Source organism: Abramis brama, assembly GCF_963993115.1.
Source record: "Abramis brama genome assembly, chromosome: 25".
Classification (NCBI taxonomy): domain Eukaryota; kingdom Metazoa; phylum Chordata; class Actinopteri; order Cypriniformes; family Leuciscidae; genus Abramis; species Abramis brama.
In genome coordinates this window covers 22,777,373-22,803,779 of record NC_139987.1, presented here as the reverse complement: position 1 = coordinate 22,803,779, position 26,407 = coordinate 22,777,373, and the positions used below count along the sequence as shown (strand labels likewise).

At 37.7% G+C, this 26,407-nt stretch overlaps 1 protein-coding gene across 5 annotated transcripts in view; it reads left to right on the top strand.

Annotated features, from left to right (window-relative positions):
• kdm2bb (lysine (K)-specific demethylase 2Bb) overlaps window positions 1-26,064 on the top strand; it is a 28,954-nt gene extending 2,890 nt beyond the window's left edge. For 2 of the 5 annotated variants that reach the window (XM_084104453.1, XM_084104452.1), the window contains exons 2-21: window positions 399-543; window positions 1,813-1,891; window positions 1,980-2,026; window positions 3,012-3,190; window positions 3,747-3,853; window positions 7,847-7,940; window positions 11,532-11,685; window positions 13,127-13,242; window positions 14,410-14,527; window positions 15,441-15,808; window positions 16,249-16,335; window positions 21,144-21,395; window positions 21,486-21,629; window positions 21,790-21,877; window positions 22,039-22,340; window positions 22,431-23,251; window positions 23,607-23,770; window positions 24,173-24,334; window positions 24,527-24,745; window positions 25,020-26,064. In XM_084104453.1, the coding sequence (XP_083960579.1) occupies window positions 399-543; window positions 1,813-1,891; window positions 1,980-2,026; window positions 3,012-3,190; window positions 3,747-3,853; window positions 7,847-7,940; window positions 11,532-11,685; window positions 13,127-13,242; window positions 14,410-14,527; window positions 15,441-15,808; window positions 16,249-16,335; window positions 21,144-21,395; window positions 21,486-21,629; window positions 21,790-21,877; window positions 22,039-22,340; window positions 22,431-23,251; window positions 23,607-23,770; window positions 24,173-24,334; window positions 24,527-24,745; window positions 25,020-25,201 (3,828 nt within the window). In that variant the 3' untranslated portion in view covers window positions 25,202-26,064. Of the gene's footprint in view, window positions 1-398; window positions 544-1,812; window positions 1,892-1,979; window positions 2,027-3,011; window positions 3,191-3,746; window positions 3,854-5,632; window positions 5,789-7,846; window positions 7,941-11,531; window positions 11,686-13,126; window positions 13,243-14,409; window positions 14,528-15,440; window positions 15,809-16,248; window positions 16,336-21,143; window positions 21,396-21,485; window positions 21,630-21,789; window positions 21,878-22,038; window positions 22,341-22,430; window positions 23,252-23,606; window positions 23,771-24,172; window positions 24,335-24,526; window positions 24,746-25,019 lie in introns of those variants that run through there. The other 3 variants (XM_084104454.1, XM_084104456.1, XM_084104455.1) reach the window with 3 other exon arrangements.
• Window positions 26,065-26,407: the final 343 nt, after the last annotated feature.

Genomic DNA, 26,407 nt, shown 5'->3' with positions numbered 1-26,407 from the left:
GAATCACTGCGATTCGATACTCTAGCGCGACATACGCCACATTAATAGGCTAAACGCAATAACGTTGTTATGGTAAACAGGAAAGGACACGTTTCGTAAAATTACCAAAGAGAGCAAGATGCTCCATATAGAGACGCTCGTGCGAAACGGGACACATTGTTGCCCTGCAAACCTCGTGTCTAATGTTCATCGGGAAGTTTAACTCGTTCGCGCTGCTTTGACATTAATTATATAATAGCTGTAACTAAGATGGTCGAAGATTAAGGCCTGGATGTTAATCATGGAATTTGACATGCGTGAGAATGATATAACATATCCCAGCGCAGCGTGATATCTCATATCCGATCACAGAATGAGACAGGTTATCTTCATCTTCATCATGTGTTCATTTCGTCCAGCGCTCCATCGGCAGAAGGATGTACGATGAGAACGAGGACTTGTCAGATGTGGAGGAAATCACTAACATCAGGGGCTTCAGCTTGGAGGACAAACTTGAGAGCAATTTATACAACAGTGAACTTGTTCAGCATATGGAGGGAAAAGGTACTTTTTTGAGCATATTGCGAATGATATTTATTGTAATCTTAAATATTGGGTTTTTGATTCTTCTGTTGGCACCTGCACCTGGCTGCAAATATAAGTTGTAGCTACTTCTAGTTGTGCTCATAAGTTTACTTGCTGAAGATGGGCTGCTTCTCCTTGCCACATTAACAAATATGCACATTTAAAAAATAAAAATAAAAATTGTAAATGTATATGTATATATGAAGAGTTAAGATGCAAAAGCCTCTAAGTGCCATCTGAAATTTTCTTCTAAAATGATCATTTTTATCAAGCTCGTATATTTAAGTTCAGTAATTTCACTTAAATGGCAATGAAAATGACCTATTAATTGTCATTAAAGTGAAATTACTGAACTTAAATATGCGAGCTTGATAAAAATGATCATTCTAGAAGAAAATTTTAGATGGCACTTAGAGGCTTTTGCATCTGAACTCTTCATATATATATATATATATATATATATATATATATATATATATTAAAATTTGCTGCCAGTTGCATATATATATATATATATATATATATATATATATATATATATATAAATTTGCTGCCAGTTGCAGGTGCCAACAGATTTAAAAACTCAATATTTAAGATTATAATATAATATTTTTTAAATATATTTGTATTTCAGTTCAAATTAAGCAATTTAAAATATATATATTATTTTAAAAATAATTTGATTATTGATATAATAATAATAATTATTATTATTTTTTACTTTAAATAGTTAATGATTGACAGTCCACATTTAAACAATAATGCTATTGATAATAATTACAACAAAACTAATTATTATTGTTATTTATTACTTTTAAGTTAATGGTGATAGAGTAGACATTACTTATAAAAAAACGTAAAAGATGCATGATATTAAGAACCAAGCAAATGTCCACTTTTGAACAGGATAATTCGTTTAAATATTTTTTTTATTTTTGTCTTGTGGAATATAACGTAAATATCTGTTACATATACATATATTGTTTAACATGGCCACTACATAATTCCAAATCTGCCATTTGTTTCATAGTTTTGACGACTTTAGTATTGTTTTAAAATATGGTAAATGGCCATAATAAAGAATGAGTAGACGTGTCCAAAGTCTTGATAGCTTGTGTAAGCCTGTATAATTCCTTTATTTACAAGTAGTATTTTTGTCATTTTGTGCACTCCATATTATTGCTGTCATTGTTTTATTAATTAAAACAGTCTTAACTTTTAGCAACCATTCCTTTTATACCATCCTAGATTTTACCTATGAATATGTTCAAAGAGAGGCACTCCGAACCCCACTCATATTTAAAGCCAAAGATGGACTGGGAATTAGGTAAGAGAAAGTGAAAGTGGTTGATTTCACATGGATCTATACCTTTTACATTTCAAATCGCTTATCTGGATTGTTCAATCTACTACAGAATGCCGGATCCAGAATTTACTGTAAGTGAAATCAAGGGTTTGGTTGGTAAGTACACTATTACATTACCTTTGTCTTTTATTTTCTTCACATTCTCATCTTAACAGTTACAGTCGTTGGATTTAATAGTGACTGTACTCAGTTGATACGTTTTGATATGCTTTATTAAAGGGATAGTTCACCCAAAAATGAAAATACTGTCATTAATTACTCACCCTCATATCGTTCCAAACCTGATAAAAAAAACTATTTTTGTTAATCTTCAGAACACAAATGAAGATCAATTTGATGAAATCTGAGAGCTTTCTGTCTCTCCATTGACAGCTACAACTGATACTTTGACTCTTCAAAAAGTTCATAAAGAGATCATAAAACTAATTCATATGAATCGAGCGGTTTAGCAGTCCAAATCTTCTGAAGAGACTCGATCGCTTTATATGATGAACAGATTGACTTTAGGCTTTTATTCACATATAAACATTGACAGCTCACACATCAGTTGGTAAACGGAAGCTCAAGTATGTTCGCTTGACGTGTGAGGAGTGTCATAGTGTCAGTTGTGTAGCTGCCAATGGAGGATTTTATCAAAAATATCTTCATTTGTGTTCTGAAGAAGGCTTACGGGTTGAGTAATGAAGTAATTAATAACAGAATTAAAAATTTGGGGTGAACAATCCCTTTATTTAGTTTACATTAACAGTGTCTGGGACTTTCATTGTGATTTATTATCAAGGTTTTATACTGTCAGTGTCTAATCAGACCTTGCATAATGCATGAACAGGACAATGTTACACATGCATTTATGGATTTATAACAACCTTGTGATTCTTTTTCTGTTACGTCCTCTGGTGGTGATACTATGCAACTGCAACTCAATATAGTCGATGGCATGTGTACCTGGGTCGATAAAAGAACTAAACTTTCCTTTCATACTCATTTGATTTCAGGTTCATTACTCTGTTACCAGTATAATTCATCTCACTTTAACATGAAATAACTTATTTAATTAAAAAAATTCTGCATGGACCTTCAGGCAGCAGACGGAATGTTGATGTGATGGACGTTAGTACGCAGAAGGGCTCCGAGATGAGCATGGCGCAATTCGTCCGCTACTATGAGACGCCCGAGGATGAGCGCGACAAGCTGTTCAACGTCATCAGCCTGGAGTTCAGTCACACCAAACTGGAGAACTTGATCAAGAGACCTACGGTGGTAAGGAGCCAGACAGTTACAAACTGAGTTGTCTTTCGCATTGATTAGTCACTTTGTCAACATGACAATTCCTTTTTTTATTTTATGGAATATTGCAGTTTATTATAAATTATCCGTACACATTGTTACACATTAATTCATGTGCCCTCGTAATCTTTAATCAAAATAACTTCCCCTCCTCTTCTCTTCTCTGATGATGTGTTTACTGCCGTGAGGGCGGGGCAACCTGTCACTCACACATGAGATCCACCAATAGCAAACCACAACCATCAAATGATCCAATCAATTTTCTGATGGACGAAATCAAGTCCTGCCCCGCATTATTTCTTGTTCGAGAAGCCGTTTCACTCAGATATATGTCAAAATAGGGAAGAAAATACTATTTACAATACAATTTACATTAAATCAAGTAATACATCATTTTTTTCGGTTATCTCTAAAAGTTACAGATGAGTCTTTATACCAGCAAGGGCTGATGGGAGGTTTCTGTTCTGGTATAGGCTTGGCATCACTTCAGTTTCATCAAAGGGAGAATTTTATTTCTGTTTTTCTTCAGGTGGATCTGGTGGACTGGGTGGACAATATGTGGCCGCTGCATCTCAAGCAGAAACAAACCGAAGCCACAAACGTCATGTCTGAGATGAAATATCCCAAAGTTCAGAGGTAAAATTGAATTGCTTTACCTGTGATTTCTCAGGACACACTCTGAAAAAGTACAGACAGGTTAGGCTTTGTAAATGGCTGAAAAGAATTGTGTCTGTTAGTCAGTGTCAGTTTGGAGAGAGGAATGTGTTTGGGGAAACTTGTCATTATTGGGTAACACTTTATTTTAACGTGTCCCTGTTTTTTCATACATTTAATTACTGAGTAATATTAATTAACAACATGCACTTATAGGGGTTAGGGTAGGATTTGGTTCAGGGTTAGTTGCATGTAATTATGCAAACATTTATAGTTATTAGTGAATACATGTAACAAGGACACATTAAAATAAAGTGTTACCCATTATTGTTCCAAATTTATTTGGTGTTTCAGTGTAGGGCTGTCAAATTAAAAATTGAATTTTAAATATTTGTCGAATTTAAAAATAAAATCCAAAAACGGTGAATTTTAGGTGTGCTTCAGGCAGCCTTATTAGTGGCGCACGAGATTCGAATGATGTTGTTGGGTTGCATTTTATTAACAGTACCTAAGAAAGTACTGGGTAATATAAGGTAACTACATGGGTTAGATTTAGGTGTAGGTTCAGGGTTATTAGTATTGTATTACTATGGGTACATAGTTATTACCCAGTTATTGTAATTACTATAATATTATGTACATGGGGAAGATGACTGTAAAATAAAGTGCTACCACTTGTTGTGTTTTAATGTTTTCTCAGCCTATCCAGTTGAACCCACTTGATGTGGCGCTGCTGCGTTGTTCATTCAAAACAATGCAGAAATAGAGCAGTTCAATGCAGGGAAGAAGATCTTGGTTGCGTCAAACCTGCAACCAATCAGTTCGCACAAAACGCATTTTCTGAGCTGCTTTTCCATGTAAACATGCACTTGACGCACAGACATCTTTGACCGTTGCACTCATGTCTCGCACAAGAGGGACACACGTTTAGAAAGCCATGTAAAATGAAAAGAAGTTCGACTTAATGTCGCGAGACTTTGTGTTTTTTTTCCCATTCCATTGCATTTGCATCTCATGTTTTTAAAAGCAAAAAGTACTCTGTGTGATCAGAGCTTCGGCTCTTTGTATTAAACTATGCATAAATGCATGATGCAGTTTTGTTTATAATTGTAAATGCAATTTACGAAATTGCATTTGATTTATAAACGGTAGTTTAAACGTTATGCACTTTTTTTATACAGACAGTCATGTTATTTCATTGCTTCGTAATAAACAATTTAATGCAGTGCATTAATTTGCTCATTTCGTCCTCTTGTGGTCTCAGAAGACAAACCAAAAGCTTCTCCTAACTGAAATCATACTTCTTAATATTAGAAATTTTTCAGTATAAAATTCGAATTGAGTTTTTCAGCCATTTTGACAGCCCTATTTCAGTGTCCACTTAGTTGAATTACATGTTCGTAATTTGACAAGGTTTTTTTCCTTTCACTTCAAGGAAGTGTTTTTTGGGTTTTCAACACGGCTCAATTTTGACAGTCAAAGCTTGTTGAGTCAGTCTAAAAGCTGTTCTCTTGACATCCTGCATTAGTCCAAGATGAGGTCTGCTCATTTCCCACAGTCCCTTGTTTTGCTCCTCGGCGCATGCTGCGCATTTCTTCCGCCTGCAGCTGGCCGTGACTGCATCAGGTTGCTAGGCAGCACACTTCTGATGCGGAGAAGAGGCGGATCTTCACAGGCTGCTGCAGTATCCCAGTGAATCCTCCTCAGCCAATCAGAATATGGCATAGGAGTATTTCCAGCACAGGAAAGCCCACTCTCTTTTCTCACTTTCCCTTTGACTCCCTCCTCTCTGTATTCATGGAGCTCTTTATAAAGGAAGAATTCAACGCTAAAAGTCAGTTCAGTTCTCTTCTTTTGGGTTACATGGGGAGATGTCAGAACAGTGAAGTGTCTCAAATGGGGATGAAAATCTATTGGGTATGTCTTTTATTTCACTGAAAACTATGGCATGGGAATGCAAATAATCCTTTAGAGGTCCCATTAGGATTTTTAGTTCTAGTACAGTTTGGTGAACTTTCTTTGCTTGTTTTATGAAAGTGTGAGCATTCATTTGTGGTCATTCCGCTCATGTGGTCTGGTGAAATAAATGTTTGTGAGGGTTGCATGTGTGGTCTGATATTTTATAAGCTCACTAAGCATGTTTATGCTCATCAAGGTTATAGTTTTGTTTTGGCTGCTTCGGTGCGTCATCCCCCTCGCTGGCTACTCTGTGGGATGAACGACACGGGCTGTAGCGGTCACGGTCTAAAATACTAAATACACAGTTTGAGATATCTGTGTTCATATAACAGAACGATTGATTGCCTTTCTTTCTGCTTTGGTGTCATTATGCACGTATACACTTATAGAATGTGAAATGCAGCTCAAGTAGCCTGAAAATGCAAGTCTGCACAAAATAAAAACAGATATGGCAGGAGATTGTATAATAAATATTTATATAATATGTATAATACATATGTATGTATGTATAATATATATAATATGTATAATACATATATATATATATATATATATATATATATATATATATATATATATATATATATATATATATATATATATATATATATATATATATTTCATATTAATGTTAAATGCGTTTTTATAAAATTTTATAAATATTAAAAATACTTTTTGTAAATATTAAAATTCTATTCATATGTTTCACATTTTATTTTTTAAATAAAAATGTAAATATTTCATAAGGTTAAATTTGTTTTTATTAAATGTATTAATATTGAAATATTTATTTAATATTTATTTGTTTTTATTTACATGTATTAATATTGAAATATAAATATTTAATATTTATTTCTTTTTATTTAAATGTATTAATATTTTTAAATACTTCTGATTATTAAAATTATCTTTGTATTACGTTATTTTTACATATTATTGTTTTTAACGATAAATAATTATGTCATGATCGCCATGATAATATAAAGTCTTTTAATCCATAAATGGTCAGACTGCATTATTAGTCCCTCTGTGAGGGCACTATTTAGACATTGATTATTTATTCATAACCTTTCATCTAAGAGCTCCAATTATAGGATGTAACCGCTGAGGGTTCAGGTTTCAAGGTATTACCCTAGTGTTACCTTCTGCAGCCTGCAGTCAATGAGCCTAAGTTGTTTGCCTTCTTTGTATTTTGGAAAACATCTGGAAGCAAAGTGCTCAGTGTGCTTGCCGTAACATATGATGTCATCTGTAGTGACATCATCTGACATTTATCGGTCTGATGTGCAAAGACCACATGCAAAAAGTGTCTGGTAATAATTAAACCCTCAGTCGCATGTCCAACCGTCGTGAAGACCATACTTTGGTGACCCTAAATTTAGAAGTCTCATTTTTCAAGCCCTCAACCATCTGGGTTTGCGCCGAGATTGATGCCTAATCATTTTTTTTAGTTCAAGATGCCCTGCAGTGAGCAATGCCTTTTGCTCATTAGAGCTAACTGATGTCTTCGCTTTCTTCTTCTCCCTGCTCAGTGGGACAGATTTTAACCAGACACCGTGGCTGTTTGGGGTTTGATTAATTTCACTCCTTGCTGCGGATGACAAATGCATAAGCCGCAAATAGCTTCCATCCCTGTCCTGGTGCTGAGACGGCTTTATCTGAAACAATCCCACGTCCATGATATCGTCCTGTATGTTCTGTCCACAAAAGAGATATTAGCCTCGATTTATTGCTGAAAATGATAATACGAAAAAAATGTTACGTCATAATATTTCTCTGTGCTTTGATAACGTTGTTGATTGAGAAGGGGAAATTCCACTGCGTGTGGTTTTGAAGGAAATATTCATTTTGATTTGGGAGTTGAACATTCTCATGGTGTGGTTACTCCCAGTTAGCAAATGCAATCTTTTTTGTCAGGACTTATAAACCACATAAGGGATTTATCATGCTTCTCTATTTATGCAGATGTTGCAAATCACCCTTGTACTTTCCCTCTTTCTCTCTCTCTCTCTGTAGATACTGTCTGATGAGTGTGAAAGGCTGTTTCACTGACTTCCACATTGACTTCGGCGGCACATCGGTATGGTATCATGTCTTCAAAGGAAGGAAGGTAAGTGTTTGGTAGTTAGCTGTGCTTTTGCTATTATTATTGCCCATGGGTTTTAGGGCTGCAGGATTGTCTCTGCCTGTGATCTGGAAAGATCAGGTATCTAGAGGCCTTGTAAATGAATCTCTTCCCTGTTTGCATTGTTGCATCACAGCTGGGGCTGCAGTGTCAGCAGAATTCGTGCTTGTGCATGTGTATGTGTGTGTGCGTTTGCTGGAGGGTATCAAATAATATCCGCTCTGAAAGGTCGAATGAGTGTTGGCGTGTGCAAGAAAGATGAGAGTGACACCAATTTGAACCAATTTCACTTCCAAGGGAATTTTTAGACATACAGTGGGGTCCAAACATCTGAGACCTTTAGTCAGGGGTGCCCAACCCTGCTCCTGCCGATCGACTGTCCTGCACAGTTCAGCTCCAACCCTAATCAAACACACCTGCCTTTAATTTTCATGTGATCCTGAAGACCTTAATTGGTTGCTTCAGGTGTGTTTGATTAGGGTTGGAGATAAACTCTGCAGGACAGTCGATCGGCAGGAGCAGGGTTGGGCACCCCTGCCTTTAGTGAACATGCTGTTATTTATTTAATATTATTACAATATTAACATTTTATTTAAAATTATTATTAGTAATTATTATTAGCAACAGAAACAAACACTAAATATGAATTGCAGAATTTCTAAAAACAAAGTACATGATGAATGTTAAAGGGGTTTTGCTTTTGGAGTGTACTAGAATATGTTTTCATGCTTGATTGTTCAAAAAACACATTATTTTCCACATATTTTACATTATTACAGCACCTCCCTCTCCAGTCTGGCTCGAACACGCCGATTAAACTAAACTAAAATTGAAAAATTGGAAAAGCATAATAGGACCCCTTTAAAAATGTGCATAGAAATAGCACAGCATCTTCATATATGTTATTACGTTTCTTTGTTTTAAATTTGAAAAAATCCTGAAACTTCCCGATTATTTCCAAGTTTAACCCTCTGGAGCTGTTCGGGTTTTTTTTACCCCCAAATTTTACGTTTTGTTTAGTTTTTTTATTTTTAGAATTTTTTACTTCATCGGAATGGTATACAAAACTAGTTTTTGGCACTTGCTGTGTGAAAAAATGACCGCATTGGAAATGAATGGGAGACGAATTTCATCTATTGGAAACTTTTGGTACTGCGCACAAACAAATTCTTACTGAAAGCTAATTTTTTGAGATGTCAACCTCAATTTTGGAACACAGCTTGTTTAGATTTATGGCTTTGATTTTCTCACAGTTTTAGAGTAAAACGTATTTTGGAAAATATATTTCATATAAAAATTGTATATTTGTGCATTTTTCATAACAGTAAATGTAAAATTTTACAACTTTTTTCAAGTTCATCAATAATCTGCCAAGTGTTGTCTTTAAATGGAGACCAAACTTTGGAGTCTGTGCTCCAAAGCATTCAAGATATATGACAGTTTAAGTTGGACATTTCATTTTCATGTACATGCTCAAAAAGTGAATACATGGATTATAACTACTGTATAAATATAATTTAGTACCATAAAATCCAAAATATTAAAGTCAATAGTCAATAATTTTATCCCTTAAAACTAATCTTTGATCACCAAAATTAGATATTTAAACGTTTATTCCTGTGAATTTTTTTTTTTCTTCATGCCTTAAAATAGCTTGAATGTAAATCTACATCTTTGCTTCATTTAATATACGTGGATGAATATGCTAATTAGCCCTGCCTCTACTTTCGCCAGCTCACACACAGATTCACTCGGTCAATTTACTGAGGTAAACGCTGCACAATTGTATCTCTTTGCAATGTCGGACACATAACGGTAATTAATATGATTAGCCTTTTGCTTGACTATGTTATCAAACAGCTAATAATGTGTTGCTAATGTTACACAAACTATGTTCCCATTCGCCATCTCAGTTTGCCTTCTAACAATCATCAGAAACGCTTTGAACAATGCAGAACATCAGTAGAGAAAGGCATGTAATTCATCATAACATTGTAATATATATCATACACCCGCTATATTGCTAAATCTACCCGATTTTTCATATATAAAAAAAAATAACGTTACCGGGATAACCTGGCAACTCCAGACTCCCCTGCTAGCTTGCGATTAATGATATGCTAAAGCCTGCCAGCATGTTGACCTGATTGGTTACAAGGTAGTTTGTGATTTCAGTAACACCAGCGATTTCAAAGTCTTTTTTTTCACTGCAGTTTTAAACTTAAAAGGTTGAACTTAAAAGGCTAAAAGTTTTTAAAATTTTCAGTGCATGTCTGTGTGAGTGCAAGCTGTTGAAGCTCCGCCCCCCTGTGCCGGGAGCAGTAGCTCATTTGCCTTTAAAGGAACAGACAAAACAGTGTGTTTTTGCTCACCCTCAAAAATTGACAATTTTAACAGGGTATATAAAAATATCTGTGGGGTATTTTGAACTAAAACTTAACATACACACTCTGGGGACATCAGAGACTTATTTTACATCTTGTGAAAAGGGTATTATACCAGCCCTTTAAGGAGAAAATACTCATCAATGGTGCTGACATGAATTTGCATGTTTGTCTTAAAGCACATTAAAACACCACATAGACATATAACTTAAACAACTTTAAAACTTGATTTTCACCACAGGGGGACTTAAAATAAAAAAAACATTAACAAACTAAAATGTAGTACAATCATTTCATTGGAAAATAAATAAATAAATCTGTCATTTTTGACCAGCACACGAACAGCAACCAGAGGGTTAAATGGAATAAAAAAAGACACTTGGACCCAACTGTATCGTTGTGTCCGAAATAGAATACTTCCCCTACTATATCAATACTTCCCTATTATAACTATTTGGGTGAAAAATAGTACTCCAAAATAGTCTGTGTCCAAATACATAGTATTCGAAAAACAGTAGACAAAAAGTACCCTGAAAACTTACGACTTCCGGCGAGATTCTGAAGTGTGCATTTGATGGACAATTTACTATCACATGAGGCCATGGGAAAGGAGTTGTGAATAGGGGTGAAGTGACCTGAAGCCATAGGTCACTTGACGATGACAACATGGCGTATGCAGTATGTCCGAACTTCATTCATACTATTGGTCGTGAAGTAAGTTTCAATCCAAATGTAGTGCCTACTATACAGTATTCAATTTTGGATGCCACGTATGTCGGCTTATTAACAACATTTTTAAACATACAGTGTGGCGTAATCGTCCAAGACCATTAGTGAAAATGTTGTGAAGTTTGAATTATTTAATTCATATTTTTTACTGTATATTTTATTATTGGCAACAATTTAAGTGAAAATGTCAGAATTGCAACCCAGAAATAGTGCAGAATCACCACATCGTAATGTATCTTTGTTTTAATGTTTTCAAAATCCTAAAATGTTGAATTCTAATTCTTTTTTTTTAACTTTTGGACCACACTGTATGTCTGGCTGTGCATAAATGGAAGTGATAAATAACTTGCACATAAAAGATTAATGCTGACAAGAGGTTGTGAATTATTCATTTCAAAGAAGAAAAATCTTATCTCAGTTTAGAATCACACCTGCTTTTCTGTCTCCGTCTCACGTTCCTCAGGTCTTTTGGCTGATTCCTCCAAGCTCACACAATCTGTCTCTGTATGAGGACTGGGTGCTGTCAGGCAAACAGAGCGATGTGTTCCTGGGTGACCGTGCAGACAGCTGTCAGCGAGTAGATCTGAAACAGGGCTACACGTTCTTCATCCCTTCAGGTGACACAATGAGCTTGCGTACATATATTAAAGGAAAACGTTCCTGCAGCTCCAACAGTAGAGCGTGGAGCTAGCAACACCAAAGTCATAAGTTAGAATCCTAGGCAATGCATGAACTGAATGCATTGAAAGTCACTTCATATAAGTGTCTGCCAAATGCTTAAATGTAAATTCTGTTGTTGCTTATTCACCTTTCCAAACCCGTTGTGCTGTTGCTGTTTTTTGTGGAACACAAAAGGAGAAATTCTATATTCAAAGGGACAGATTTTCTCTGTTTACACCAGGTATTAAGATGCGTTTTGGTCGATCGGATCACAAGTGGACGAGGAAGACACATTCCCATTTACACCTGGGGTTTTAATCCGTCTCTTTTGTCCGCTTTTAACCACTTCTGCACTAATTTCTTTGAGAAGAGGGGCGGGTAAATGTATGGACTTTTTCAGATCTTTCGATCTAATGGATAAAATAAGTTAGCACAATTTACAGATGAACGCTCCCAGAGATGACAGAAAAACATACAGAGAGCATTAGCTTGGGACGTTTTTCGTCTTGGGTCTCCAGCCGACAAAGTTTAAATCCCGTCTGGCTAGTGCGCTTCCCATAATGTTTACGCATTAGGTCAGTAGGCGGAGAGTTGGTGGTCTTTGTGGCTGTTTAAACACATTCGACCACATGAGTGTCTACACTATGAAAGCAAATAATGTCAAATGCGTTTTCAATGACCTCTGGAAGTGGTTGAAAGTGGACAAGCTCAAAACGTTTTAGACCCCGTTTACACCTGCATTTAGCGTCTTCCACCTGTGATCTGATCGACCAAAATGCATCTTAATACCAGGTGTAAACAGGGCCTAATAAAAGCACAGATGGGAGTGAAAAGTCCTGCTGTTGATCTACTGAGAATGTGCAAATTCAATATCATATCAACTGCAAAATCGTTTGACATGCTTTTTTCGGCGTTAAATAAAAGTGCAAATGCCACTAAATTTGACAACTGGAGATGTAAATCATGTTGCATGATTTATTTATTGAAATACTCTCTGCCCATAAATTTAGCATTCAGACAGGGAAATTCCTACAAATGCATATGCACTAAGGTTAGCTGCAAAAATGAGTGTGTCCACGCCTAATTTATCACTGCATGTCTTTAGTAAATCCTGACAGTAGTTTTTAACACCAAAAGAGGGTTTGCGATGATGCAAGCTGCTAATAAATCTGGCCCAAGTCTTCTAAAGTCATACAATAGCTTTGTGTGAGGAACAGACTGAAATTCAAGCCATTATTCCACTGAAGCCCTGAAATGTCATTCGTGTTTGTGTTCGAATTCAAAAATAGTGCCATGTTTGACATTTGTGAGATGGAGAATGACATTTGAGAGCAGAAAATTATAAATCCGTTTTCAAAAATTGAGCATTCACATTTTTGCCCTCTATTGCCTGTGTAGGTTGGATCCATGCCGTCTACACTCCAGAGGACACCCTGGTGTTTGGCGGGAATATTCTACACAGTTTTAACATTCCCATGCAGCTCACTGTCTATGAAATTGAGAACAGAACAAAGGTAAAGCGTTTATTTAAAAAAAAAAAAAAAATCTTAATTCATCAGTCAGTGTTGAAGGATTTGTCTTTTTAATTTGATGCACGTGGAAGGGAAGATCTTTTGGAAGTTGTTTTTATTTTTGATCTGAGAATGTTGTAAATGCCATCTATATTGTTCTAAGACGCGTTCTAAGAGGTTGAGGCATAAAGGACAATATTTTCCCTGTGACACCATCAGAACCTCTTGTTAATATTAAAAATCATTTTTGTAAATGAAATAAAATAAAATATAAATATAAGATGAAAAGTGAAACAAACAAAAACTAGAAATGTTGTCTTGGAAACTAACTGTTTTTTTGTTTTGTTTTTAATGAAATAAGTTTTAATTGAAGTGCTAAAATTACCCAAACTAAAACTAAAAAAATAAATTCTAAACAAAAGCACAACAAAATTACTTAAACTAAAAATATAACAAAATAAAAGCTAATTCAAACTATTATTAAATACTATAATAGTATATAAATAACACATGACCCAGTATGATCCCAAACCACATACATTAGAGATGACTGAGCCTGAGTCAGCGTCCTCTCGCTTCTGAGCGGCTCAGTTGCTGACAGTGAAAAGGCAGTTTTAGAGACAGCACTGGACACTTTTGGTGTGTTGTGACATTTCAAAGTGACAAACCAGTTGTGGTCTCTCACTTTCTGCTTGCAGAACCTCCGGGACACTTTCATGTGCTCTGTAGGGCTTAGAGCCGGTGGGGCGGGCTATTTTTATATTTGGTAGACAGAGCAGGCAGAGAAGAAGACAGATTGTGGCGTTGGCTCTGTTGTTCCAGGGGCTGCGTTATTGCAGTGCTCTAAATTTAGCGCTGGCTGAAGGAGGTATGAGGGAATGAGAGCACAAGCCCTCCATAACTCTGAGAATGTGAGTTTCCTCCCTGGAGAGGAGCTGGAATGGAAAGATATGTGCATGAGAAGCATCTTAGTCATGTTGTAGTTTTTCTCATACTGTGAGAGCCATCTATTGTGAAGCCAGTTATATCAGTTTTATATATAGATGTAGAGTTTAGGTTATAAGGGTTTATTTCTAAACAATAGTTAATGCATTAGGTATCATGAACTAACAATGAACAGCAATTTTTTTGTGTTCCAGGGTTTATAACAGTGTTGTTTATCGGTTTCAGGTGCACTCCAAATTCCGCTACCCTTTCTTCTATGAGATGTGCTGGTATGTGCTGGAGAGGTACGTGAACTGCTTGACCAGACGTTCGCACCTCAGCCTGGAGTTACGCGGTCACGCTGGTGAGTTGGCTAAACTGACAGCAATTTGCAGTGACAAACATAACAAGAAGTCATTTTTGATTGACGGAGAGCACTGGCAATGCGACAAAATTCAAGTTTATGCAAATGCACTATAATATAAAGTGGCAACTGCTAATGGGAGCGCTGACGGTAAAGGTCCTTGCACACTAAGTCTGAAAAAATGCGTTTTTTCATATTATTCATCCTAAAAATGTATCGCGCACTGAAACCTGATACAGAATGTCTGCTAGCAACCGAAAGAACAGCAACTTGGGCCCTGTTTACATCTGGTATTAAGATGCGTTTTGGTCGATCGGATCACAAGTAGACAAGGAAGACACATTCCCATTTACACCTGGGGTTTTAATCCGTCTCTTTAGTCTTCTTTCAACCACTTCTGTCCTGATTTTTTCTAGGGGAGGGTCTATGGTAATATTCCCCAGATATTTTGATCTATGACACTGGATCATACTGAAACAGGACCGAAAAATCTGCATAGATCTCAACCTGCAGGACTTTGTGGGCTGGATAGGGACAAAACATAAAAGCTTTGAGTGGGAGTGGGAAAGAAATATGACTTATGTTTAGTGGGAGTGGGACATGATTCTCGGGAGTACGTCTGAAATACAAGCGTTTTAACTTTAAGTGTGGACTGTGCAGAAACGATCCATACATTTTTATTGGAGAGGATTTATGAGTACCAATTTTGATCACACCAATCTTTTAAATGAGCCCTTCTTTGCATTTTCAATCTCAGAGAGTACATGCAAGTTCCTATCATGTTTTCCTATTTCACTCGTACCAACATTTATCAAGATGATTCCTAGTCTTGCTCTTTCTGGGTTTTGTGTACTTTTTCGTGATTTTGGGAAGATTTTCCAAGTAGCATGTGTTCTCTTCTGACCCTAATTAGCTGAACCCAAGCTTGTAACCGAGTGTCTCGTCGCTGTTCCCCGGATGGACATGGAGGAGAACTCGTGTGAGACGCAGTTAGAAAGGACAGAGGGGGTGACCCAGCCCTCCTCAGCTGTCCCTCCCTATCAGACCTTCAAACCCCCAGCCAATGATTCTGATGACAGCTCCAAGTCCCTCCCTTCAGAGTGTCCCAAGACTCCGTCTGGCTCACCTGGAACAGAGCACTCGGGGAAATGGACGCACTTGACAGAGTTTGAGTTGAGTGGACTCAAAGCCCTGGTGGAGAAGCTGGAATCCCTTCCGGAGACGAAGAGGTGTGTTCCAGAGGGCATCGAGGATCCACAAGCACTGCTAGATGACGTGAAGGTCTTTACACATTTTCCACTTGTCATTTGTTTTGTCTCTCACATCATGCCTTGAATTGACATCATCATTGCTGCCTCCTGACTGCTGCAAACTGCAGTTTTTCACTTTTATGAGGAATAATATATAGAAGTAAACACCTGCTGCAATATCCCAAAATGTGCATAAAAATAAGTGGATGAAAACAGCTTATGTGCATGGCTACACCACGTACAAATTTCCAATATGCACAAGATTTAAAAAAACTCTTATGCCAAATCTAAAAGATGATTTTTAGGCCAATTATTTATTTTTAAATATTTGAAATGTTTTAAAACATTAAGCTATATTTAAATTTAAATATAAATAATGTTTTTGATTTTCATCATTCTCAAAAAATTATCATTCTTTTTTAAAAGTATTTTATGTTATTTTTCATTCTGTTCTTTCTGCTTTTTGAACAGGTTGTCTTGAAGGAACATGCAGATGACAATCCAAAGTTGGCCATCACTGGTTCTCCTATTGTATGCTGGCCGAAGAAGACAGGCAAGGTATGAATGTTTTTGCAGAGCAATTAGAAACATAAAAATCTGGCTAAGCAAGATTCTTTTAATATTATTTGCATATTTAACTTTGTCATTGGTTAACTATTATAACAGCAAAACCGATATGGAGAAAAACGTGTTATGAAACGTTTTGCTGTCTCCATTCGTTCCTGATTTTTTTCTTTAAGCTTGATTTGTGATTTGTAGTAGTTGTTGAAATTGAAGTGGGTTTTTGTTGTTGTACCACGAAACTGTTTTGTGTTGTGAGGTAGATTCTGTGGAAATATCATGGAATTTCTGTATTTGAGTTTGAAAAGGTGAAGCAATGCTTTGCATTAGTGTTTCACTGGAATGATGACTCAGCTTTAGTCACAAGGCACAGGTTGCCAGTCCCCCAAAATTAGACCTGACCAATAATACGCAAATCTGTGTTTATAGACTTGTTTTAGTTTATTTCCCTATTGACTGTGACACACACGATTGGATGATGGCTTTTGTACTCCTCCACTTCACAACACTAAAACTGTCTTGTGTATTAAAAGCCCAGCTGCTGAATTTTCGCCTCCATTGTGTCTGTCTTTTGTGATTAAATACCATCTGTCCTTATACTGCCCCAACTGGCCTCTCTTCTTTACCTCATGACCCTGTTTGAACATGTAACACTTCTGTTCTGCATGCCCTCTTCCTATTGGTTGTGTCAAAGATGTGTTGGCACATATTAAAGAGCCTATTTTTGCATACTGCACACCCATTGGCTCTACCGCTCTCCTCCCTTCCCACTTCTTGGAACTCCCCTTGTTGCATATTCATGAGCATGTCTTGCTCTAGCCTGTGTGCTCTGATGGCTAAGGAACAGAAGGGAGGGCTGTGCCGTCTCACAGCCAGTAGCAAGCCGGAGCTACAGCCATGTCAGTTAGCAAAGCACTGAGAGGACTCTAAGAGCCATGGCCATGTCGCTGATAGCTGACGAGGAGGATTATGAGAACTCGGATGCTGAGCAGGTAGCGATGTTAAGCTGGACCTATGGGTCCTTAGACTTACAGACAGGAGATGCAATTTGGCTGCATGCAGCTGTAATATTGTATTGTGTGTATTTGCATGTGTAACTGAAGTACACGTGATAAGGGAGCTGTCAGAAATGTTTATGGTGACCACTGATGACTAGCACGAGAATTCAGTGTTGACTAAACTCAACCTATTGCTCATTTTGGTTCATTCTGACATTGTTTATTTCCAATAGAAAGGTCAATTGTTTTTTTTGCCATTTTGTTTAAAGGAATATTGCTGCAGTTTGTTGAAACCTGAACTTAAAGTTGCATTACGTGATGCTGTAAGGTGTTGTTAGGTACTTTCAGAAGTTGCAGATGAAAGTGAAATCGGTGACACTTGATTTGTGGAAGTTTTGATATTACTTGCTATGCCAGCAGCTACACATACTTTCAATATGTGTATCAGATACAGTTGATGTTTTAATGCACACTGCAGTGTTTCGAAGGCGTGTGGGTTCTTTGATTACTTTGCATATGTCTGTTTGCGCGACTGTCCACGTGAGACTTTCCCATCGTTGTTTTATCCTTGGGGTTGGGCTCTTCCAGTGAATCCTTTTGTATTGCTCTTCTAGGTAAATGTACAAACGCTTTTGAACCCAAATGCCGACAGCACTGAGGAAAGGATACAGCTGCTAGATTTTTATCATTTAATCATCCATCATTAGGATGAAATGAGGATCTCTTTCTGTTTGTTAAAACGTACAAAAGTATGTTTGTCCAATTGAGTACACTTACTCTCACCGCTCGTTCAGATATTTGTATAGATCATTGTGTTATTCAACTTCCTCAATTTCAAGGATATTTTTAACTGTTTCTGGCCACAGCCCAACAAGGGCCTCTTTGAGCCGGTCCTACAAGATGAGCGCATGGGGGAGGGGCAAGACAAAGAGCCAGCATGAGTAAAAACAGTTCAGACATGTTCCTATTGTGAACATATTTAGTCCTGGACCTGTAGTTATGAAATTGTAAGTGTATTCTGGATAAAATGTAACTTTCTTTTTGGGAAGCAACACATCTGGTCTTGGACACTATTTGAGGCTTGACCCCTACACAGGTCATGTTTATATATTGTATATTAAGTTAGTAAGGAAGTGTTTTGAAGGTATAAAATTTGACAACATTCTCTAAAAATTCAGTTATATATATATATATATATATATATACAACTGAATTTTTAGAGAATGTTGTCAAATTTTATACCTTCAAAACACTTCCTTACTAACTTAATAAGTGACTTTCTCAGGGACACAGTAGTGATCAAGCTTGTTTGTGATTTGTATCAGTTAACCTCCAGTTTTTGCTTAGGACCTGCAACCTTTGTATATGTTGTTGTATTGTGATATTTTTGCTGCAGTGAAAAGACTTTATTTTGCTGATATCTGCCTCATCCAGTTTTGTGAGTTTAGTGTTAAATATCAAGTGTAACTTCACACCCTACCAATTAAAGTTTGCCAACTCATTGTCCCTGAAACTGGGTGTGATTTCTATTTTATTTTTTCTGTTGTTTTTGCAGAATAATTTTAATTAATATTAATTTGAATAATATTCTCAAGTTGGACAATTATATAAAGATAATCTGGTTTAATGACAGTATCACATACAAAGTGCTTGTGTCAGCTTGTTTGTTTACTATGGATATGTGTTTCTTTCGCACACGCATCTATCCCAGACAGCAAGCAAAATCCATGACTGCCCTTAATATTTATAGTAATCCTGTCTTAGAGGTCTTTCATCTCTGCAGCAGTTTTTATAACGTGATGGATGCAGCCTATAATGTTTGACCTTGTCTGCAAGCTGCTCTAATGACAGCAAGCAAATCTGTTTAAGGTATTAATCTATCATGTCATACATGCACACTCAGCTGTGATGGTTTACAGCTGAGTTTGGCTTGGAACTGAGATGTGAAACATTTTCTCACTTTGGTAAGTTGGAAACGTTGGGAAGTCATGTGACTGTTGATAAGCCTCCTCTGTTTGGCTTTTGAAATTTGCTCTGAACATTTCTATTTTATTCTAACCATTTTGATCTGATATCAAAATGACAAAATGTGCATTAAAGTGTGGATACAAATATGGATATAGTGATGAGAGATTTAGAGACCGCTAACCCCTCAAGGAGTTAGTGATTTATTTTTGCTGTCATACTCTAGTGTCGCCCATGCAAAAAAGAAAGAAAAATCAGCGTACATTTTTGCCAACATCCAATAGTTCCAAAATAATTAGATGTTATTGGCAAAACCGATAAGTTGGTTGACCTCTACTTGGAACCTTGGATTCTGAGTGGTGGTCCTGTAGGTCTTGTCTTAAATCTGGATGAAAGCAGCTCTCACAATCGCAAAATCATGACCTCCATCATATTAACAAGAGATATTAGATTTGGCCTGGAATGTTTTTCCCACTGGCATCTCCCGCTCCCCCGGCTCTGCTGACCACATGCTTGAATTCATGCTTCTGTTTTTCTCCAAACACAGTTTCATAACACATCACATCTGAGATGTTGTGAAACAGAAGTTTCTGCTTTCTGAACTCAACAGTATGTTTTTTTTTTTTTTTTTTTTTTTCACTAAACAGCATTTCATCCATGCAGGAAAGACTCTAGCGAGGCAAAAATCAATTCTACTACAAGCATCAAATCCTAAGCTCTGTGCAAACAGGACTTTTGACTCCATCTGAAGAGCTAATTTCAACTCTCAAAGGCCGAGAAATCCACTTAGGCTGTTTATAAGAAAAGTACCTATTGAGAAGGTCGGGTTGCACTTTCCCCCTCTGGCTAATGCGATTGTTCGTGTTTTCCTCTCCATTACTGAAGGTTCATAAAAAGGGTGGAGGCCAGATTTATTCCCATCAATCACATTGTGTCCCATGGTGCTGTAGGAAAGTCGTGCCTTGGGTTCTTGGACAGGCATGACTTGATATAATGGGGACATGGCAAACCCAGAGGATGTGGAATATTGCTATTTGGAGAATAATTCCCTTTGACTTGCTTGGGAGAATAAAAGTGTGTATGTATTAAGCTCACTTATGATTTATAGTTTAAATGCACTGTTGCCACTTTGGCACGATGGCCAAGAAGAACATGAAAGACAAATAAATGTTCAATCAATAATGGAAAGTTCTTCACACCAAGGAGATCGAATGGCAAATACACACACGCTTATATTCATTAGTGTTGGAATATATTTGTTTATATATTGAATATATTTAAATGCTGTTAGGAGGAATTATAATGTTCAATATTTATTGACTGGTTTAATAGTTCCTGCAGCTGTATCCTGACTTATATTTAGCTGTTGGCAGATTTTATCGGAGTTCACGGAGTAGTACATTTTTTTTATCATGTTCAGTGCTGCTGTTCTCCTATTCTTTTTCTTTAAAGTGCCTCGAGGGCATATACACAATTTGCTTAACTTCACATACAACTAAAACTGAACCATATAAACCCACTCTCAAAGTGTGGTGTCTGAAAGTTGCTAGGTTTGTGAAGCATTCATTATGTTTGTATTCCCTTGACTATGTGGCATTTCATTGCCTTACTGCTAAAGTCAGCAAGCAGATCATAAACAGATTGTGTCTATCTATGATCCTGGTTTCCAATCATGTTCAGTTAACTACATGTGAAATGGGTGTCACGCAGTATGACTTAACTTGTATTTTATCTAACTTTTTTAGTAATCACTTTTGTTTGATCATTTTGAGACCTCAATATAGTTTAATCATGTTTCTCATTTTCCTTGTATAAATAATTTTGATGTTCTGTATGTTTCAGCCACGGCCACTTAATCGGCCAAAACCCAAGATGAGCTCATCTCCATCTGCTGCTCCATGCTCGACAGCAGGTGGAGTGAAGCTCTCATCCAGTCGTGGTTCATCTAGTGCTCGACGCAGGCGAACACGCTGCAGGAAGTGTGAGGCATGTACGCGCAAAGAGTGTGGGGAGTGCCACTTCTGCAAGGACATGAAGAAGTTTGGTGGACCAGGCCGCATGAAGCAGTCCTGCATCATGAGACAGTGCATAGCGGTCAGTCTGGGTATTCAGCATCAGATTTGACCCTTGATTTGCTGAATGACGTCTGGAAGAGCTAATTGATGCTTTTTGTGTGTTTTACAGCCTGTTCTACCTCACACTGCTGTGTGTCTGGTGTGTGGAGAGGCTGGGAAAGAAGACACAGTAGAGAATGAGGAGGACAAGTTCAACTGGATGCTCATGGAGTGCTCTATCTGCAATGAGATCCTCCATCCAGCATGTTTGAAGGTTGTCTTCCTAATCAGGCCACCAAACAATTAAAAACTGTGATAGCTGAGTCATAAAGGCAAAAACAATCTTTTACATTTTGTCTTATCACTTTAGACATGCAATGTGGTCTGTCTCCTGTTCTGTTGAGTAGAAACTTATTCTGTTCTGTTCTGTTCAGGAGAAGGATGGTGGCGGAGTTGTAAATGATGAGTTGCCAAATTGCTGGGAGTGTCCTAAATGTAATCATGCTGGAAAGATAGGGAAAGTAAGTATCAGTGTCCTACCTAATGACACACAAAACAATGATTCAACAATTTTCATAAAATGTAAATGATGATTTCAGTGTTAACTATTAAGATATAAAAATTACCTTTCGGATTAAATGCATTTGATATAAATTCGTCTTGTATTCTTTCCCACCTTTTGGCCACGAAGCAAAAAAGAGGCCCAGGGTTTAAGTACGCCTCCAATCTCCCTGGCTCTCTGCTCAAAGAGCAGCGAATGGCCCGGGACATAAAGGAAGAGCTGGACTCGAACATGTCTACAGAGTCCTACACCCCTACTCTTTCACCTGTCATGAAGAAGAAGACAGAACGAGAGGACAATCCTACCTGCAAGTCAGAAGACGCATTTAAGAAACGTTCCCCCAAAATGGAGGACAACCCACTCCGCAGGAAGAGAAAACTCTTTGAAAAGGACTCAGACTCAGATTCCAATGTCAGGAAAAAGGTAGCAAGAAAATGAATAAGTAAAAGCAAATAAGAGATGACATAATATTTTTTGCAAAGCATGTATTTTGACCCTCTTTTAAATCCACAGAAGAAGCGCTCAAAGCCTGATGCTCTTTCGACCTCTAATGTCCTGGGACAGATCAAGACAGAAAGAGAGGATGATGAGGAGTATGATGAGGATAAAATACAAGAACTAGACAGGAGACCCTTCAGTTTTGTACCCTCAGAAGAGGATGATGGAGATGATGAAAGGGAAGAAGAAGAAGAGGAGACAATGAAAGAGATGAGTAGCCAAGAGGAGAATGGGAAGCTTTTACATAAGACCTCTGCTACATGGGAAGGTGACCAATCACAGGGACATTGTACCCAGGCGGGGCCCAGCAACGACACAGGTGTTGATGCACAGTTGAGGATCCAGCGAAAAACCAAACGTAAACCTCGCCTGCCCAACAAAGAACTGAGCAAGGAACTGAGCAAACAACTCAACCAGGAAATCCAAAAGACGGAGGATCGTCTGGCTCATCAAAACAGCAGGACGGTGAAGACAGAACCAGATAGTGATGGAGAGGACAGAAAACCACTGAGTAATGGCAGCAGCCATCTGAGAGACTGGCTGGGCCCTAAGCGGGAGCTAAACGGTTCCTTGCGAGAACAGTCCCCGGCGAGTTGGAACAGGACTACGCCTACCCCTATCTTCCGGCCAACACCTTGCCGCTCTCCACCGAAATGTGTTCAGATGGAGCGGCATGTCATTCGTCCCCCTCCAATCAGCCCCCCGCCGGACCGTCTGCCTCTAGATGATGGCAAGAATCACATCATGCACAGAGAGGTGTGGATGGCAGTGTTCAGCCACCTCACACATCAAGACCTGTGTGTCTGCATGCAGGTCTGCAAGACCTGGAACAGATGGTATGTCTTCCAGAAATTAGGAAAGAAAGCATCATCATATGTTGTGCTTTTAAGTTGCATTTGCACTACAGATTTTATACTGCAACACACATTTAGAGGTCTACCCTTTCTTGCAATACTAAGTGAGCATGGATGTGTTTTTATTGGTCTACTGTGGGCCCTACCTTACTCTCAGCCTTAACCACACATCTAACCTATGTCCTGAACAATGAAAATGATTTGGGTCACGAGAATGAATTTCAATTTCAATAGTGACTTTTAAGTAGCTCGCATCCTTGAGGTTTTGTATTCCAAGCAAGTGCTAAACTCAACTTGGTAATATAGTAAGGTTAAGTCTTCTGTCTTTTGATCTCAGGTGTTGTGATAAGAGACTGTGGACCAAGATCGATCTTAACCGGTGCAAGTCAATCAGTCCTCTAATGCTGAGCGGCATTATCCGAAGACAGCCGGTCTCCCTGGACCTGAGCTGGACCAACATCTCCAAGAAGCAGCTCAGCTGGCTAATCAACAGATTACCTGGTACAAACACATTTTTACTTGCCACCTAATTTGTTCAACATGGAAACAGTTTGGTTTCAATGCTTCACAGGTTAACTGTACAGGGGCAATTCCACGCAAAACTGTCACATCCATAACGCCAACACAATGCCATGGTATTTAGTTGGCGTTATGGATGTGACAGTTTTGCGCGGAATTGCCCACAGCTGGATTGTCTCCTGGTGGTGTACCCTTTGTGTGTATGTACTCTATACCTCAGTCTTGTACCTTGGAGATCTACTTTCCTACAAAGCAAATTAAGATCTTAATTAACTCTGTATGAATGTATATCTCAAGAAACAGGATCTGGCACCCCTGATGTATGCAAACTCCACTCTCAAGTCCAATTACTTGCATTACTACTTTATGTTGATTTCCTGGCAGGTCTGAGGGTTTTGTTGCTGGCAGGCTGCTCGTGGGCAGCTGTATCTGCTTTATGCACATCCAGCTGTCCTTTGCTAAGAACTCTAGATGTGCAGTGGGTAGAGGGACTCAAGGACAACCAGATAAGAGACTTACTCTCTCCGCCAACAGACAACAGACCAGGTACTGAATGATAGCATTAACTGCTGTTTGTTCAATGACAAATGTGTACTTTTGACCCTTTAGAAGTTCTTGTTCTTATTCTTTTACAAATTCATAGCGGCCCCATGTGCACACAGCAAGTAGCACAGTAACAATTCTTTTACCTTGTTTAAAAATTGATTTGGAAAAAATAAGCTTATTTGTGTTTCCCAGGTCAGTTGGACAGTAGAAGTAAACTGAGGAATGTGGAGGATCTCTGTCTAGCTGGTCTGGACATCACAGATGAGTCCCTGAAGCTGATCATGAAACACATGCCTTCATTGTCTCAATTGGACCTTAGTTACTGTAACCACATCACCGACCAGAGCGTCAACATCCTCACGGCAGCCGGCACCACGACCAGAGACTCTCTCACCCACATCAACCTGTCAGGTATGCAGGAAATACTAAAACCCTCACATAACAGGTTAGACACGCTAACGGACAGTTGAGTGGGCTGGAAGACAACCATGCATACTGTGTTTGTGTGTGTGTGTTCACCTTGATCTGGGAAGATTACTATCTTGACATTTGATGGATTGAGTCTTGGGAAAAGCATGACACAAGGTCACAACTCATCACTTTGCCTCTAAGGTCAAGCATTAACTGATGCAAGTCTGAGCAATTGACATTATGGGCTCTAAATTAACTTTTCTTTTCTCCACAGATTGTAACAAAGTTACAGACCTGTCACTAACCTACTTCAAGCGCTGCGGAAACATTTGTCACATTAACTTGCGGTACTGCAAACAGGTGACCAAAGAGGGTTGCGAGCAGTTCATCGCAGAGATGTCTGTCAGCGTGCAGTTCGGACTTATTGAGGAAAAACTACTGAGCAAACTGAGCTAGTCAACAAAGACAGACAATAACTTGAACCACAACCCAGGGAACTAACAACCCCATTTTTTTAACAACTTTTACAACACAGGATGTGTGGAGGCTAACACACTCAACAGAAAACCAGCAGAGAAAAATGGCTAATTGCTAAACAACACACTCCAAGCAAATGCCTGAACTCATCGCCAGAGCTCACAAATGAAGAAATGTATTCATCTCAAGTGGCCAATTCTGCCTTTCAATCTTTTTTTTATTTTTTTTTTATCTGTTGTGCTGCTAAGGCAAACATTTATTGATTTTTTTTTTTTTTTAGTTTACAAGGCACAGCTGGCAGAGTGTGCCAACGTTAAAATGCTGTTGAAAGGCATGTTTACCCATATATATTTTGCATAAATGTTATAAAAAAAAAGTTTTTATAGTCACAGTGCAGTGTTGCAGTGACAAAACTGACTGTTATTTTCTTTCTCAGTAAAGAAAAATTCAAGATGCATGTGCTTTTTTCGTTACCATGCAAACGTTAAGCTTCATGCAGTATTAATTTTTGTATCAGAAGGGATTTCACACTTTATGTGCAGTATTAAATGCACTCATATAAATATATTTAGACTTTATTGACAGTATTCAGTCAGTACAAGGTTTCTTTTTTCTACGCAGTAGGAAAGTTAAGCAGATTCCTATCTATAGCTATAGTAACTGTGCAGATGTTTCTGTAATGTTAATTTAAGATGTGATGTTCTTTAATGTTTAAGATGTTCTACAGATACATTCTTTTCAATACGATTATATTACTTACCTTGGCTTCTTTAATATGTATATATCGGGGAAAATACGTATTTGCACTGTTTGATCTGAATAAATAGTTATTTTTTCCAGTATTGAAGTTTTGCTTAACGGAATCTTGACTGTGTGAACAACTTGATATTTTTTTTTGTGTACAAAATTATCATAAAATTATTTCAATACATGAATCATATATTACGATTGATTCCCGCCTATGTTTTTGCCGCTCTTTTGCAACTCGAGTTGGCTTACAATTGAATATAGTACATGTTACCAGAGAGGCTTACCTTGTCGAATCCATTCTCCATAATAACTAGCAACCATATCGGAGAATTGTGCCATTCATATACAGTATTTTATCTGCTGACGTCTGATTGAGTGAAACGTATTCTATTCCTATGACTGTAAGCGTTGCACCAAACAGCCTTTAGAGGGCGC